The 15,623-nt window shown below is 36.7% G+C and overlaps 1 protein-coding gene across 1 annotated transcript in view; it reads left to right on the forward strand.

Annotated features, from left to right (window-relative positions):
• Positions 1-13,004: 13,004 nt before the first annotated feature.
• The window catches only part of LOC128642686 (olfactory receptor 1019-like), a 31,824-nt gene continuing 29,205 nt past the window's right edge, over positions 13,005-15,623 (forward strand). Inside the window, exons 1-2 of the mRNA XM_053695466.1 lie at positions 13,005-13,926; positions 14,956-14,975. Coding sequence (XP_053551441.1) covers positions 13,005-13,926; positions 14,956-14,975 — 942 coding nt within the window. The remainder of the gene's footprint in view (positions 13,927-14,955; positions 14,976-15,623) is intronic.

Below are 15,623 nucleotides of genomic sequence, written 5' to 3' on the forward strand. Positions count from 1 at the left end.
CTATTGGGAAACACATTTTATGTTTACACCTAACACCCTAACATGAACCCCGAGTTTAAACACCACTAACCTTACACTTATTAACCACTAATCTGCTGCCCCCGATATCGCCAACACCAGCATTATATTTATTAACCCCTAATCTGCCGCTCCAGACACCGCCGCCACCTACATTATACTTATTACCCCCTAATCTGCTGCCCCAAACATCGCAACACCTACATTATATTTATTAACCCCTAATCTCCCTCCCCCAATGTCGCTGCAACCTACCTACACTTATTAACCCCTAATCTGCCGCCTCCAACATTGCCATCACTATAATAAACATATTAACATTAGATAAATATTATTAACCCCTAATCTGCCATCCCTAACATCAGAACCACCTACCTACGTTTATTAACCCCTAATCTGCCGCCCCTATACTAAATGTATTAACCCCTAAACCTAAGCCTAACCCTAACACCTCCTAACTTAAATATAATTACAATAAATTTAAATAAAAAATATTATTACCTTACCTGTAAAATAAACCTTAAGCTAGCTACAATATAACTAATAGTTACATTGTAGCTATCAAAGGCCTTGATTTAGAGTTTGGCGTTAGCCGTGAAAACCAGCGTTAGAGGCTCCTAACGCTGGTTTTAGGCTACCTCCGGTATTTGGAGTCATTAAAAAAAGGGTCTAACGCTCACTTTTCAGCCGCGACTTTTCCATACCGCAGATCCCCTTACGTAAATTGCGTATCCTATCTTTTCAATGGGATTTTTCTAACTCCGGTATTTAGAGTCGTGTCTGAAGTGAGCGTTAGACATCTAACGACAAAACTCCAGCCGCAGGAAAAAAGTCAGTAGTTAAGAGCTTTCTGGGCTAACGCTGGTTCATAAAGCTCTTAACTACTGTGCTCTAAAGTACACTAACACCCATAAACTACCTATGTACCCCTAAACCGAGGTCCCCCCACATCGCCGCCACTCGATTAAATTTTTTAACCCCTAATCTGCCGACCGCCACCTACGTTATACTTATGTACCCCTAATCTGCTGCCCCTAACACCGCCGACCCCTGTATTATATTTATTAACCCCTAACTTGCCCCCCACAACATCGCAGCCAGCTACCTACAATAATTAACCCCTAATCTGCCGACCGCAAAGCGCCGCCACCTACGTTATACTTATGTACCCCTAATCTGCTGCCCCTAACACCGCCGACCCCTATATTATATTTATTAACCCCTAATCTGCCCCCCTCAACGTCGCCTCCACCTGCCTACACTTATTAACCCCTAATCTGCCGAGCGGACCGCACCGCTATTATTATAAAGTTATTAACCCCTAATCCGCCTCACTAACCCTATAATAAATAGTATTAACCCCTAATCTGCCCTCCCTAACATCGCCGACACCTAACTTCAAACATTAACCCCTAATCTGCCGACTGGAGCTCACCGCTATTCTAATAAATTTATTAACCCCTAAAGCTAAGTCTAACACTAACACCCCCTAAATTAAATATAATTTTAATCTAACGAAATTAATTAACTCTTACTAAATAAATTATTCCTATTTAAAGCTAAATACTTACCTGTAAAATAAATCCTAATATAGCTACAATATAAATTATATTTATATTATAGCTATTTTAGGATTAATATTTATTTTACAGGTAACTTTGTATTTATTTTAGCCAGGTACAATAGCTATTAAATAGTAATAGCTAAAATAGTTAAAATAATTACAAATTTACCTGTAAAATAAATCCTAACCTAAGTTACAATTAAACCTAACACTACACTATAAATAAATTAATTACATAAAATACCTACAAATAACTACAATGAAATAAACTACAAAAAATAAAAAAGAACTAAGTTACAAAAAATAAAAAAATATTTACAAACATAAGAAAAATATTACAACAATTTTAAACTAATTACACCTACTCTAAGCCCCCTAATAAAATAACAAAGACCCCCAAAATAAAAAAATGCCCTACCCTATTCTAGATTACTAAAGTTCAAAGCTCTTTTACCTTACCAGCCCTGAACAGGGCCCTTTGCGGGGCATGCCCCAAGAAGTTCAGCTCTTTTGCCTGTAAAAAAAAACATACAATACCCCCCCCAACATTACAACCCACCACCCACATACCCCTAATATAACCCAAACCCCCCTTAAATAAACCTAACACTAAGCCCCTGAAGATCTTCCTACCTTATCTTCACCATACCAGGTTCACCGATCGATCCAGAAGAGCTCCTCCGATGTCCTGATCCAAGCCCAAGCGGGGGGCTGAAGAGGTCCATGATCCGGCTGAAGTCTTCATCCAAGCGGGGCAGAAGAGGTCTTCCATCCGATTGAAGTCTTCATCCAAGCGGGATCTTCTATAGTCATCCATCCGGAGCGGAGCGGCAGCATCCTGAAGACCTCCGACGCGGAACATCCATCCTGGCCAACGACTGAACGACGAATGATGGTTCCTTTAAATGACGTCATCCAAGATGGCGTCCCTCGAATTCCGATTGGCTGATAGGATTCTATCAGCCAATCGGAATTAAGGTAGGAATATTCTGATTGGCTGATGGAATCAGCCAATCAGAATCAAGTTCAATCCGATTGGCTGATCCAATCAGCCAATCAGATTGAGCTTGCATTCTATTGGCTGTTCCGATCAGCCAATAGAATGCGAGCTCAATCTGATTGGCTGATCGGAGCAAGTTTGTATTTATTTTAACTAGGTAGAATAGTTATTAAATAGTTATTAAATATTTAATAACTACCTAGCTAAAATAAATACAAAAGTACCTGTAAAATAAAACCTAACCTAAATTATAATAACACCTAACACTACACTACAATTAAATAAATTAACTCAAGTAAAAACAAATAAATAAATTAAATTATATCAGCTAAAGTACAAAAAAAAACCTACTAAATTACAGAAAATAATAAACAAATTACAAGATATTTAAACTAATTACACCTAATCTAATAGCCCTATCAAAATTAAAAAGCTCCCCCAAAAAAAAAAACCCTAGCCTAAACTATCAATAGCCCTTAAAAGGGCCTTTTGCGGGGCATTGCCGAAAGAAATCAGCTCTTTTACCTGTAAAAAAAAAATACAAACAACCCCCCAACAGTAAAACCCACCACCCACACAACCAATCCCCCAAATAAAATACTATCTAAAAAAACCTAAGCTCCCCATTGCCCTGAAAAGGGCATTTGGATGGGCATTGTCCTTAAAAGGGCAGTTAGCTCTTTTGCGGCCCAAACCCTAATCAGAAAAATAAAACCCACCCAATACACCCTTAAAAAAAAACAGCACTAACCCCCTGAAGATCGACTTACTTTTCTGAAGACTGGACATCCATCCTCAAGGAAGCGGCAGAAGTCTTCATCCAACCGGGCCGAAGTCCTCAACGAAGCCGGAAGAAGTCTTCATCCAAGCCGGGCGAAGTGGTCCTCCAGACGGGCAGAAGTCTTCATTCAGATGGCATCTTCTATCTTCAGCCATCCGACGCGGAGCAGGTCCATCTTCAAGACATCCAATGCGGAGCATCCTCTTCAAACGAAGTCTTCTTACTGAATGAAGGTTCCTTTAAGTGACGTCATCCAAAATGGTGTCCCTTAGATTCTGATTGACTGATAGAATTCTATTAGCCAATTGGAATTAAGGTAGAAAAAATCCTATTGGCTAATGCAATCAGCCAATAGGATTGAAGTTCAATCCTATTGGCTGATCCAATCAGCCAATAGGATTGAGCTGTCATTCTATTGGCTGATTGGAACAGCCAATAGAATGCAAGCTCAATCCTATTGGCAGATTGGATCAGCCAATAGGATTTTTTCTACCTTAATTCCGATTGGCTGATAGAATAGTTATTAAATAGTTAATAACTATTTAATAACTATTCTACCTAGTTAAAATAAATACAAACTTGCCTGTAAAATAAAAATAAACCCTAAGATAGCTACAATGTAACTATTAGTTATATTGTAGCTAGCTTAGGGTTTATTTTATAGGTAAGTATTTAGTTTTAAATAGGAATTATTTAGGTAATAATATTATTTATTTTTTTAGATTTATTGTAATTATATTTAAGTTAGGGGGTGTTAGGGTTAGACTTAGGTTTAGGGGTTAATACATTTAGTATAGTGGCGGCGACGTTGGGGGCGGCAGATTAGGGGTTAATAAATGTAGGTAGGTGGCGGCGATGTTAGGGACGGCAGATTAGGGGTTAATAATATTTAACTAGTGTTTGCGAGGCGGGAGTGCGGCGGTTTAGAGGTTAATATGTTTATTATAGTTGCGGAGATATCCGGAGCGGAAGATTAGTGGTTAAAAATTTTATTTTAGTGTTTGCGATGCGGGAGGGCCTCGGTTTAGGGGTTAACAGGTAGTTTATGGGTGTTAGTTTACTTTTTAGCACTTTAGTTATGAGTTTTATGTTACAGCGTTGTACCATAAAACTCTTAACTACTGACTTTTGAATGCGTTACGGATCTTGGAGGTAGAGGGTGTACCGCTCACTTTTTGGCCTCCCAGGACAGACTCGTAATATCAGCGCTATGGAAGTCCCATAGAAAAAAGACTTTACGAAGCCAAGGAAGTGTGCGGTGCCCCTAAACCTGCAAGACTCGTAATAGTAGCGGTAGGGAAAAAGCAGCATTAGGACCTGTTAACGCTGCTTTTTCAGCCTAATGCACAACTCGTAATGTAGCCGAAAGTTTGCAAAGTGCTTTATTGCAACATTTGGTGCCATTTTGTTTGTTGTCCTGTTCTGAGCTCAATATACTAAGGATTAGTTTGTGTTTCAGGTTAGGTGGTTGTTTAAATGACAATATTGAAGGTTGGGGGGAAATATCCTCTGCAAGCAGTGGCTGTAGATCTGATATGACTTTGTGTATGTGTTCTCTAGAGCAAGGTTGTATGTGAATACTAAAGGAGTCCGTGTTGTGGTTTTCTTAATTTTGTTTTGCAGTAGCTGTTCATGTGGTGCTTTTAAGGTGTGTGTGTATATATATATATATATATATATATATATATATGTGATATAATAAATGAATACTTTACAGGGAGTCAATGGCACTACTTTATTAGTAAAAATGTCTTCCGTTTTATGAAGTTTGTCTACTGGCTAAAAAAACCTGTATCATATATTAGGGATGGGGTGCAGTTTATTTAAACGTGATACACAATCAAATTCAGTAAAGAACTAAATAAAATTATTAACCCCTAAACCGCCGCTCCTAGACCCAGCCGCAACTATAATAAATATATTAACCCCTAAACCGCTGCTCCCGGACCCCGCCACAACTATAATAAATATGTTAACCTCTAAACCGCCGCTCCCAGACCCCGCCGCCACCTACATAATACCTATTAACCCCTATCCTGCCCCCCCATACCGCCGCCACCTATAATAAATTTATTAACCCTTATCCTGCCCCCCCTACACCGCCGCCACTATAATAAAATTATTAACCCCTAAACCTAAGTCTAACACTAACCCTAACACCCCCTAACTTAAATATTAATTAAATAAATCTAAATAATATTACTCTTATTAAATAAATTAATCCTATTTAAAACTAAATACTTACCTATAAAATAAACCCTAATATAGCTACAATATAACTAATAATTACATTGTAACTATTTTAGGATTTATTTTTATTTTACAGGTATATTTGTATCTATTTTAACTAGGTACAATAGCTATTAAATAGTTATTAACTATTTAATAGCTACCTAGTTAAAAATAATTACAAAATTACCTGTAAAATAAATCCTAACCCAAGTTACAATTAAACCTAACACTACACTATCATTAAATTAATTATTCCAATTTAAAACTAAATACCTGTAAAATAAACCCTAAGATAGCTACAATGTAATTAATAATTACATTGTAGCTATTTTAGGATTTATATTTATTTTACAGGCAACTTTGTATTTATTTTAACTAGGTACAATAGTTATTAAATAGGTATTAACTATTTAATGAAGACCTAGCTAAAAGAAACTCAAAATTACCTGTAAAATAAATCCTAACCTAAGTTACAATTAAACCTAACACTACACTATCATTAAATTAATTAAATAAATTAGCTACCAATACCTAAAATTAAATACAATTAAATAAACTAAACTAAATTACAAAAAAAACACACTAAATTACAGAAAATAAAAAAATATTACAAGAATTTTAAACTAATTACACCTAATCTAAGCCCCCTAATAAAATAAGACCTCCGGCGCGGAACATCCAATGAGCCAATCGGATTGAACTTCAATCTGATTGGCTGATAGCATCAGCCAATCAGATTTTTCCTACCTTAATTCCGATTGGCTGATAGAATCCTATCAGCCAATCAGAATTCGAGGGACGCCATCTTGGATGACGTCATTTAAAGGACCAGCCATTCGTCGGGTAGTCGTCGTGCAAGAAGGATGTTCCACGCCGGAGGTCTTGAAGATGGAGCCACTCCTCGTCGGATGGATGAAGATGCCGCTTGTATAAAGACGTCTGCCGGTCCAGATGTCCTCTTCTGCCCGGATAGGATGAAGACTTCTGCCGGTCTGAATGTCCTCTTCTTCCCGGATAGGATGAAGACTTCTGCCGGTCTGGATGTCCTCTTCTGCCCCATCGGATGAAGACTTTGGCCCGGCTGGGTGAAGACGACTCAAGGTAGGGAGATCTTCAGGGGGTTAGTGTTAGGTTTTTTTAAGGGGGGTTTGGGTGGGTTAGAGTAGGGGTATGTGGGTGGTGGGTTTTAATGTTGGGGGGGTTGTTTTTTTTTTTTAGAGGCAAAAGAGCTGATTACTTTGGGGCATGCCCCGCAAAAAGCCCTTTTAAGGGCTGGTAAAAGAGCTTGTAATGTAGAATAGGGTAGGGACTTATTATTTTTTTTTATTTTTATTTTATTAGGGGGCTTAGATTAGGTGTAATTAGTTTAAAATTCTTGTAATATTTTTTTATTTTCTGTAATTTAGTGGGGTTTTTTTTTGTAATTTAGTTTAGTTTATTTAATTGTATTTAATTGTAGGTATTGGTAGCTAATTTATTTAATTAATTTAATGATAGTGTAGTGTTAGGTTTAATTGTAAGTTAGGTTAGGATTTATTTTACAGGTAATGTTGAATTTCTTTTAGCTAGGTAGTTATTAAATAGTTAATACCTATTTAATAACGATTGTACCTAGTTAAAATATATACAAAGTTACCTGTAAAATAAAAATAAATCCTAAAATAGTTACAATGTAATTATTAGTTATATTGTAGCTATATTAGGGTTTATTTTATAGGTAAGCATTTAGTTTTAATTAGGATTAATTTAGTTAATAAGAGTACTATTATTTAGATTTATTTAATTAATATTTAAGTTAGGGGGGTGTTAGGGTTAGGGTTAGACTTAGGTTTAGGGGTTAATAATTTTATTATAGTGGCGGCGGTGTAGGGGGGGCAGGATAGGGGTTAATAAATTTATTATAGGTGGCGGCGGTGGTATGGGGGGGCAGGATAGGGGTTAATAAATTTATTATAGGTGGCTGCAGTATAGGGGGGCAGGATAGGGGTTAATAAATTTATTATAGGTGGCGGTGGTATAGGGGGGACTGGATAGGGGTTAATAGGTATTATGTAGGTGGCGATGGGGTCCGGGAGCGGCGGTTTATGGGTTCACATATTTATTATAGTTGCGGCGTGGTCTGGGAGCGGTGGTTTAGGGGGTAATACATTTATTTAGTTGCGGTGGTGTAGGGGGGGACAGATTAGGGGTGTTTAGACTCGGGGTACATGTTAGGGTGTTAGGTGCAGACATCTGCCATAGGAATCAATGGGATATCGGGCAGCAGCGAACATGTGCTTTCGCTATGGTCAGACTCCCATTGATTCCTATGGGATCCGCCGCCTCCAGGTACGCTGGCACGGAATAGTGGCGAGCGTACCTGCTAGTAGTTTGATAACTACCAAAAGTAGTCAGATTGTGCCGAACTTGCGTTCGGAACATCTGGAGTGACGTAAGCATCGATCTGTGACGGACTGAGTCCGGCGGATCGAAGCTTACGTCACTATATTCTACTTTTGCCGGGCAGTAGGGGTTGATAACTAAGGCGAATCAGCCTCACCACAAATACGCTGCGGAATTCCAGCGTATTTGCGGTTGACGGCTTGATAACTAGAGGCCATAGAGTCTTGGTATAGAGATTTGCATGATATTGTTTATTTGAAAAAGCCATGTAGGTGAAATCCGTCAGTGATGTTTGTGTGCTCTGTAATTTTAATAGCATAATGGCTTCTTAATATAATAATCACGGAGGGAATGGGAGAATGATGGGTGTTTATCAATACTAATAGGAGTCTTTAAAAAATTATCATTATCAGCAATTTTGGCAGTAGATTAATGTTATAACGAGGTTCAAGTCACCTCAACTATGACATATTATATAAGAAGGGAAATCTAAACCCTAATCACAATCCTATTAATCACAGTTTAGTGAACTTCTTTACTAAACTCTTATACTGAGCAAGCTTTCAAATTGCTTTTATGAACAATATCAGGCAAATCTCTATACCAAGACTCCATATTAGACTACCCCACTAATACACATTATATTTTTCCCACCCCTCCCTATCCCCCTCCTATTATAGAACCCATTTTTGTGTTCTTAACCATTTTTCTTGTTCTTCTCTTTATTACGAATATTTAAAGGGACATGAAACCCAAAATTTTTCTTTCAGGATTTAGGTAGAACAATTTTAAACAACCTTCCTGCTTACTTCTATTATCAAATTTGCTTCATTCTCTTGGTATTATTTGTTGAAGGAGCAGCAATGCACTACTGGTTTCTAACTGAACACATGGGTGAGCCAATGAAAATCGGTATATATATATGCAGCCACCAATCAGCCGATAGAACTTAGGTTCATTAATGATCCTAAACTTTCATAGATAAACCTTTCAGCAAAGGATAACAAGAGAAGGAAGCAAATTAAATAACATAAGTAAATTGAAAAATTGTATGCTCTGTCTAAATCATAAATGTCTAATTATGACTATACTGTACCTTTAATAAAAGTTACGTTTTAATCACACATGTTCCAATGATAATACAACCTTGTGAGTGCATATGTGTATTCTTTTTTTCAGTCCTTCACTGAATTTGATTGTGTATGTAATAAATTATCCCTGGATATCACCATTGTGTTGGTCTTTAATCATCTTCCTTTTCTTATTGCAATATCAAAAGATTAACAAGACTAATAATGATTCTGTGTTTTCTTACTGTAGTGGCATTTTATGATCGTTATTGCTGTAAAACACACATATAGTCCTGACATTCAGAAAGCATTATCAGCTGTAAACTAAATGCAAGATTGTGCTCAATCCCTATGGGCAAGATTACAAGTCGCACGGCAAAACAGTTTAGAAAACTCTGCGCTCGTCATGGCTTTTTCGCATTTGGGCTTGCGCAACTATTACAAGTTGAGAAATAACTTATTTTGCACACGCGTTAAGCCGCGTAAAGCAAACTGCGAAATCAGGTGCGCGTTCACGTATTCCCCATAGAAGTCAATGGAGAAGGCAAATAGAAAACAAAACCCACAAAAACCCTAATCTGTTAAACAAAGCCCATGACGTATTCTCCTCGAGAAGTGCACATGAAAATGCAAATATTTCATATTGCGAAAATATGTTCCATTTATTTATAAATAAATATTTCTCTATATATGAGAGGATTTTTGGACAGATAGATCCATTTTTAGAGAGCTATGTATATGAATATATATATGTCTAGATATCTCAAGATCTATATGCAAATATCTCTGAAAATCTCTCTGAGATATTGTTTAATGTGCATAAGATTGTAATGTGAAATCTGTTCATTATCGCTATAGTTAAACATATCTCTATACATATAAATCCATGTTTCTCTATGTATGTGTATGTGTGTCAATGTATAATCCCTGCATCAGCTTTTTTTTCTAACACCCAAGGTCTTGTATCTTTGAGTCCTTATAACGTTTGTGTGCAATATTTTATTTTAATAATTTTATTAGACAGTGTTAATATGAGTGTAACTGTACTTTGTAATGTATTTTTGAAGTGAAAATTTTCTGTTGCACAAAACTGTCAACTACAGCTCTTCGAGCGCGGAAAAGATTGTTGCGTAAAAGGCAAATGCGTGCGTGCTATCAGGATTTTTCAAGACTTGAATAACTGCGCAATGGAAATTGATTGCGAAAATGCCACATTGTACGCGGAAAACTCATAATGCGCTAACTGTAATGTTGCCCTATGTGTTTAACTCTCACACATTGGTTTAACACATGGGTAAAGTTCCACTTGGGAGCAACAAGCATTGCAGCGCACAAGCACTATCTCTCCAGGGATTGGCAGCTTGGGGTGATTGCTTCTTCTGATTGGTTTAACGCCAGCTGTGTCCTGCTTGGAAGCTGCAGCAGGATTTTCACTATGTGTTTAACCTCTTTTTCAGACGATAAACACAGTGTAATATAGGATCAGTACTATGTGAGAAAAAGCTAAATAAAATGCTAAAAAGCTGATGGTGCTGTGGGTTTTTGTATTCTGTAATATAGGATCAGAGATCCAGTAATGACAAGCTCTAATGATAGAATATTAAATTTTTACGTTAGAATGTTCTAATTTTAATTTTCCTCTACGCACAGCTCTGAAGTCTTAATTTACTGTTTGAACATTGCATTCCTAATATCCAGTGTCTATGAAAATGATACATATTTGGAAAAAGGCTTTAAAAGGGACAGTCTACACCAGAATTTTTATTGTTTTAAAAGATAGATCATCCCTTTTATAACCATTCCCTAGTTTTGCATAACTAACATAGTTATATAATACACTTTTTAGCTCTGTGATTATCTTGTATCTAAGCCTCTGCAAACTGCCCCCTTATTTCGGTTCTTTTGACAGACATCCATTTTAGCCAATCAGTATCTATATTTATATGACAAACATGAACACCCTCTAGTGGTGAAAAACTGTCAAAATGCCCTGAGAGAAGAGGCGGCCTTTAAGGGCTTAGAAATTAGCATATGAACCTCCTAGGTTTAACTTTGAACTAAGAATACCAAGAGAACAAAGTAAAATTGGTGATATAAGTAAATTGGAAAGTTGTTTAAAATGACATGCCCTATCTGAATCGTGAAAGTTTATTTTGAACTAGACTGTCCCTTAATTGGATATATTATAGTTATTTATCAATATTATCAAATGATTTATATACAAAAAAATCCTATATCCTTTAAAGGGCCATAAAATATCTGCAGGCCAGATTTTCAGGATTACCTAGGAAGAGAGCAGGTAAAATAACAATGTTTACTAATTTGCTGATTATTTCACCTGTGCTCCAGTTCAGATATCCTCAAAATGTGACCTGTTTGGGAGGCTGAGGACAGGTTTGACAAAACAGTGCCTTAAAGAGACATGAAACCCCAAAGTTTGCATTTGTGATTTTATTTTTTGGTATATGCTTTTATTTTTACTCCTTTTTGTCTGTTTTTTCTTTTTTTTTTTTTATTATTATTATTGGTAAATACCCCCTTAAATCTGCATTGCTTTTCTGAGCAAATAAAATAACAAATGGTATATACAATGTGCTATGATACTAGATCCAATTAACCAATAGTTCCACTTGCACCCCTCAGGGGCGGGGCTTGTCTTAGGACCTAGCTTTGTGGCTGGCAGCCTGTTGGGAAGCAGAAACAGGTGACGGTTGCAGTTGGTTGCACTGTAGTGACACCTCAGACTGACTGCTCAAGCCATTGAAGTTGGAGACGGATCTGTGACTGTCAGGTGGGATATATTATTTTTTTAATGTGTAAGTGATACGCCTCAACTTGTTTTGTTTTTTATTGTACCTTACTTCCACGGTGCACCGCACAACTACTTTTTATAGATCGCAGTCAACACCGTAATAGTTTTGACCGCACACAGTACAGTTGCCAGGTAGAGAAACAAGTTTGTCAGTGCCTGTGCGTGGTCAAAACTGTTATGATGTTGACTGCGATCTATAAAAAGTAGATAAGCAGCAGTTATGGCAAAACCTAGCATTAAATGTAGTGGGGGGATGATTGAAATATGAGCACTGCAAATGCTACACGCTCAGCCACTGTCTCCAATGACGTAGTTCCCTCTTGGTCTTTTTTTTTTTTTTTTGGGGGGGGGCGCATATCTGCCCGGCCACTCAGTTTGTTGGTAAACAGTCCTGGATCCCCTATATATGACTAGAATAAAAAATAAATCTGCATATTTTTTGCAAGTTTTGTGATAACTCTGCATGTAATCTGTTTATTAAGAAAAAGAATATAGGTTATGTGCATGCCCAGTGCATGTTGCACATTTCTTTTTATATTGATAGGTATTGTTACTATTACTTTGAGTTACAATTGGGAGGAGGGGCCCAAAAAACGTTATGTCCACCACTGCCTCATATAAAAGGTAGACACTCCTGATACAAGAGCTAAGATATGAGATCCATAAAGCTTCCACCGCACCTAGTTATATAAAAAAATGTGTCATGTTTATTTAAGTAGAAAATTATATTCCTTTGTGAGAGCTTCATCAGTTTATTCTAAGTGAGGTGACCAAACTGACCATATATGTTAGAGAAATTGCAAGTACTAATTTGCTCCATAATGTGATCTACCAAAACTGTACTTGGGAGTAGTTCCCAGAATTTTCATTTGTGATTGTTATTTTGTTCTTCCTCTGTTTGAAGCTAGGTTCATTGCATTTTGCTGATGAATTTTTAAAGATACGATTACTGCAAATGCATTAAAAAGATTAACTGTCCATAAATTATGTCAATAAATACAAGGAGCTTAGAAGAACGTACAATTAATTTTTGTGTAGACTAACTATAGACCCAGTATCATTAGCTTCAAATATGTAGAGATGTAAGTTTATTGTCCAAGTTGTGCTCTCATTTAGTGTCTTGTTCTTCAGATTACAGGTGATTTATGGCTCACTTACATCGTTATAATCAGTCATCTGTGTCTGAGTTCATCCTTGTTGGTCTTTCTGAAACTTCAGAACCTCAAGTTATCCTCTTTCTCATTTTTCTTTGCATTTACCTTATCACTATTATTGGTAACATTATTATCATAACGGTCATTTCATCTGACCAGCGGTTCCACACTCCTATGTACTTTTTCTTAGCCAACCTTGCCGTCATTGATATCATCTTTTCATCGGTTACAGTTCCAAAGCTTTTGTCCATCTTGATCACCGCTAAGAAGTTCATCTCCTACTCAAGTTGCCTTACCCAGCTCTCATTCTTCCAGTTCTTTGTGGTGGCTGAATGCTACCTTTTGGCAGTAATGGCCTATGACAGATATGTAGCTATTTGCTTTCCACTCAACTACACTCTAATCATGAGTCGAATGGTCAGAATACGGCTTGTGATTACTTGCTGGGTTTGTGGTTTGATCAATTCAACAGTTCAGGCTCTCTCAATATCCAGGCTTAACTTTTGTGGCACCAATGTGGTTGAACATTTTTTCTGTGATGTCACTCCATTGTTTAAGCTTTCTTGCTCGGACACTAAAATAGATGAGATAGTCTTTTTGCTGGTTGTAGTATTTGCAGGTTTTGTTCCATTGTTTTTTATTCTTGTGACTTATGGGCGCATCATTTATGCTGTCACCAGAATTAACTCCAGAAGTGGTCGGACAAAGACGTTCTCCACTTGTGCTTCTCATTTCACTGTGGTTGCTTTGTATTATGGGTGTGGAACCTTTAGCTACATTTGGCCATCTTCTACAGCTGCAATGGACAAAGATGTGAAGGTGGTGGCTGTGTTATACACAATCATGACTCCTATGTTAAACCCCATTATTTATAGTCTGCGCAATAAGAAGGTAAAAGAGGCACTTAGTAAATCTGTAGTGAAAGGGTTAAGGACATAATAATATGAGTATCTGCTTTCAAATGTTGTATTACTTCTATACTTTACAAATACAGAGCACTAACATGCATACACCAACACACAAAAATATATATATATATATATATATATATATATATATATATATATATATAGCCTAACCCCCATCAGCCACTGCAAATACACACACAGTATACCTTTATCTAGACACACAAAGCATTTTCCACTACATTACCAAGGATATACTTTACAATTAAGTCACAGTATTCCTAAAATAATTTTAAGATGTTTTATGCTTTGTTATATCTGTCCATTATTTTCAAATGCTAAAAATAAAGCTATAGTCATGTGTTTTTCCTCCTCATACCCAAGTTTTAAATAGAACAAAAAATGTTTTTTTTCTTAACTTTTCGTTGAACTTCAGTAATTTGAAAACTTTAAATATCTTTTCGTTTTGGAACAAGGACTTTGAATAATATAGAACTAATACATAAATAATTTAAATTCTGTTTTTTTTTATAGGTCTTTAAATTCACTGGACATTATTCCAATCTATTAGAGTATATGAAACCTTTGTATTCAGCTTGTTTTTTTGGGGAACAGTGTTTTCTTTTTTCTTCGAGAGTTATATTTGGCATACAACTAGAACGCCTGATTTTTAAATTGGGTGAATACATAGAAACCCATAAGAAACAGGCTTTTATTGCAGGGGGATTCACAGGAAATGAAAATGTATATGACTAGTGCTACAAGCCAGTGGAAGCATAACAATATATTGTATTTTTTTTTTTACCTTTTGGTACTAATAAATGATTGGATATAAGCTGAATATTGGTTCCCATGGAAATAGGGTCCTTGGTTCCCCTGTATTTATTTGTTAATTTTTTGTGTGGTGTCTTGTATTGTATTGTATCGTATCACTGTTGTACTTTTGTCTTTGTACCCATGGACAGCACTGCAAAATCTGTTGGCGCTTTATAAATAAATAATAATAATGACCCCAAATAATAGGATATATCACAATCTTTTAGAAAAACTTTTCTCTTGTAAGGTGTATCCAGTCCATGGGTTCATCCATTACTTGTGGGATATTCTCCTTCCCAACAGGAAGCTGCAAGAGGACACCAACAGCAGAGCTGTCTATATAGCTCCTCCCCTAACTGCCACCTCCAGTCATTCTCTTGCAGCTCTCGACAAGATAGGAAGTATCAAGAGATATGTGGTGACTTAGTGTAGTTTTACCTTCAATCAAAAGTTTGTTATTTTTAAACGGTACCGGAGTTGTACTGTTTTACTCTCAGGCAGAATTTAGAAGAAGAATCTGCCTGGAGGTTGATGATCTTAGCGGTTTGTAACTAAGGTCCATTGCTGTTCTCACGCATAACTGAAGAGTATGGGAAAGACTTCAGTTGGGGGAACGGTTTGCAGAGTACCTGCTTTTAGGTATGTTCAGTATATTTATTTCTAGAGAGGTGATAAGATCTAGAAAATGCTGACAGAATCTTGAATAATTGAGGTAAGCCTGATGCAGTGATTTAACAACGACTGGGCTCATGCTTACAAAAAAGGGTAATATTCATGTTAATACTCATATTTCTTAGTGACAAAACGTTTACATGTTATATAGAAAAAGCGTTTTTTTCTCTGAGGGTGATAAATCGTTTTTTTGGGGCCTAGTTTCCACATGGCTAGT

The sequence above is a fragment of the Bombina bombina genome, chromosome 12 (genome assembly GCF_027579735.1).
Source record: "Bombina bombina isolate aBomBom1 chromosome 12, aBomBom1.pri, whole genome shotgun sequence".
NCBI lineage: Eukaryota > Metazoa > Chordata > Amphibia > Anura > Bombinatoridae > Bombina > Bombina bombina.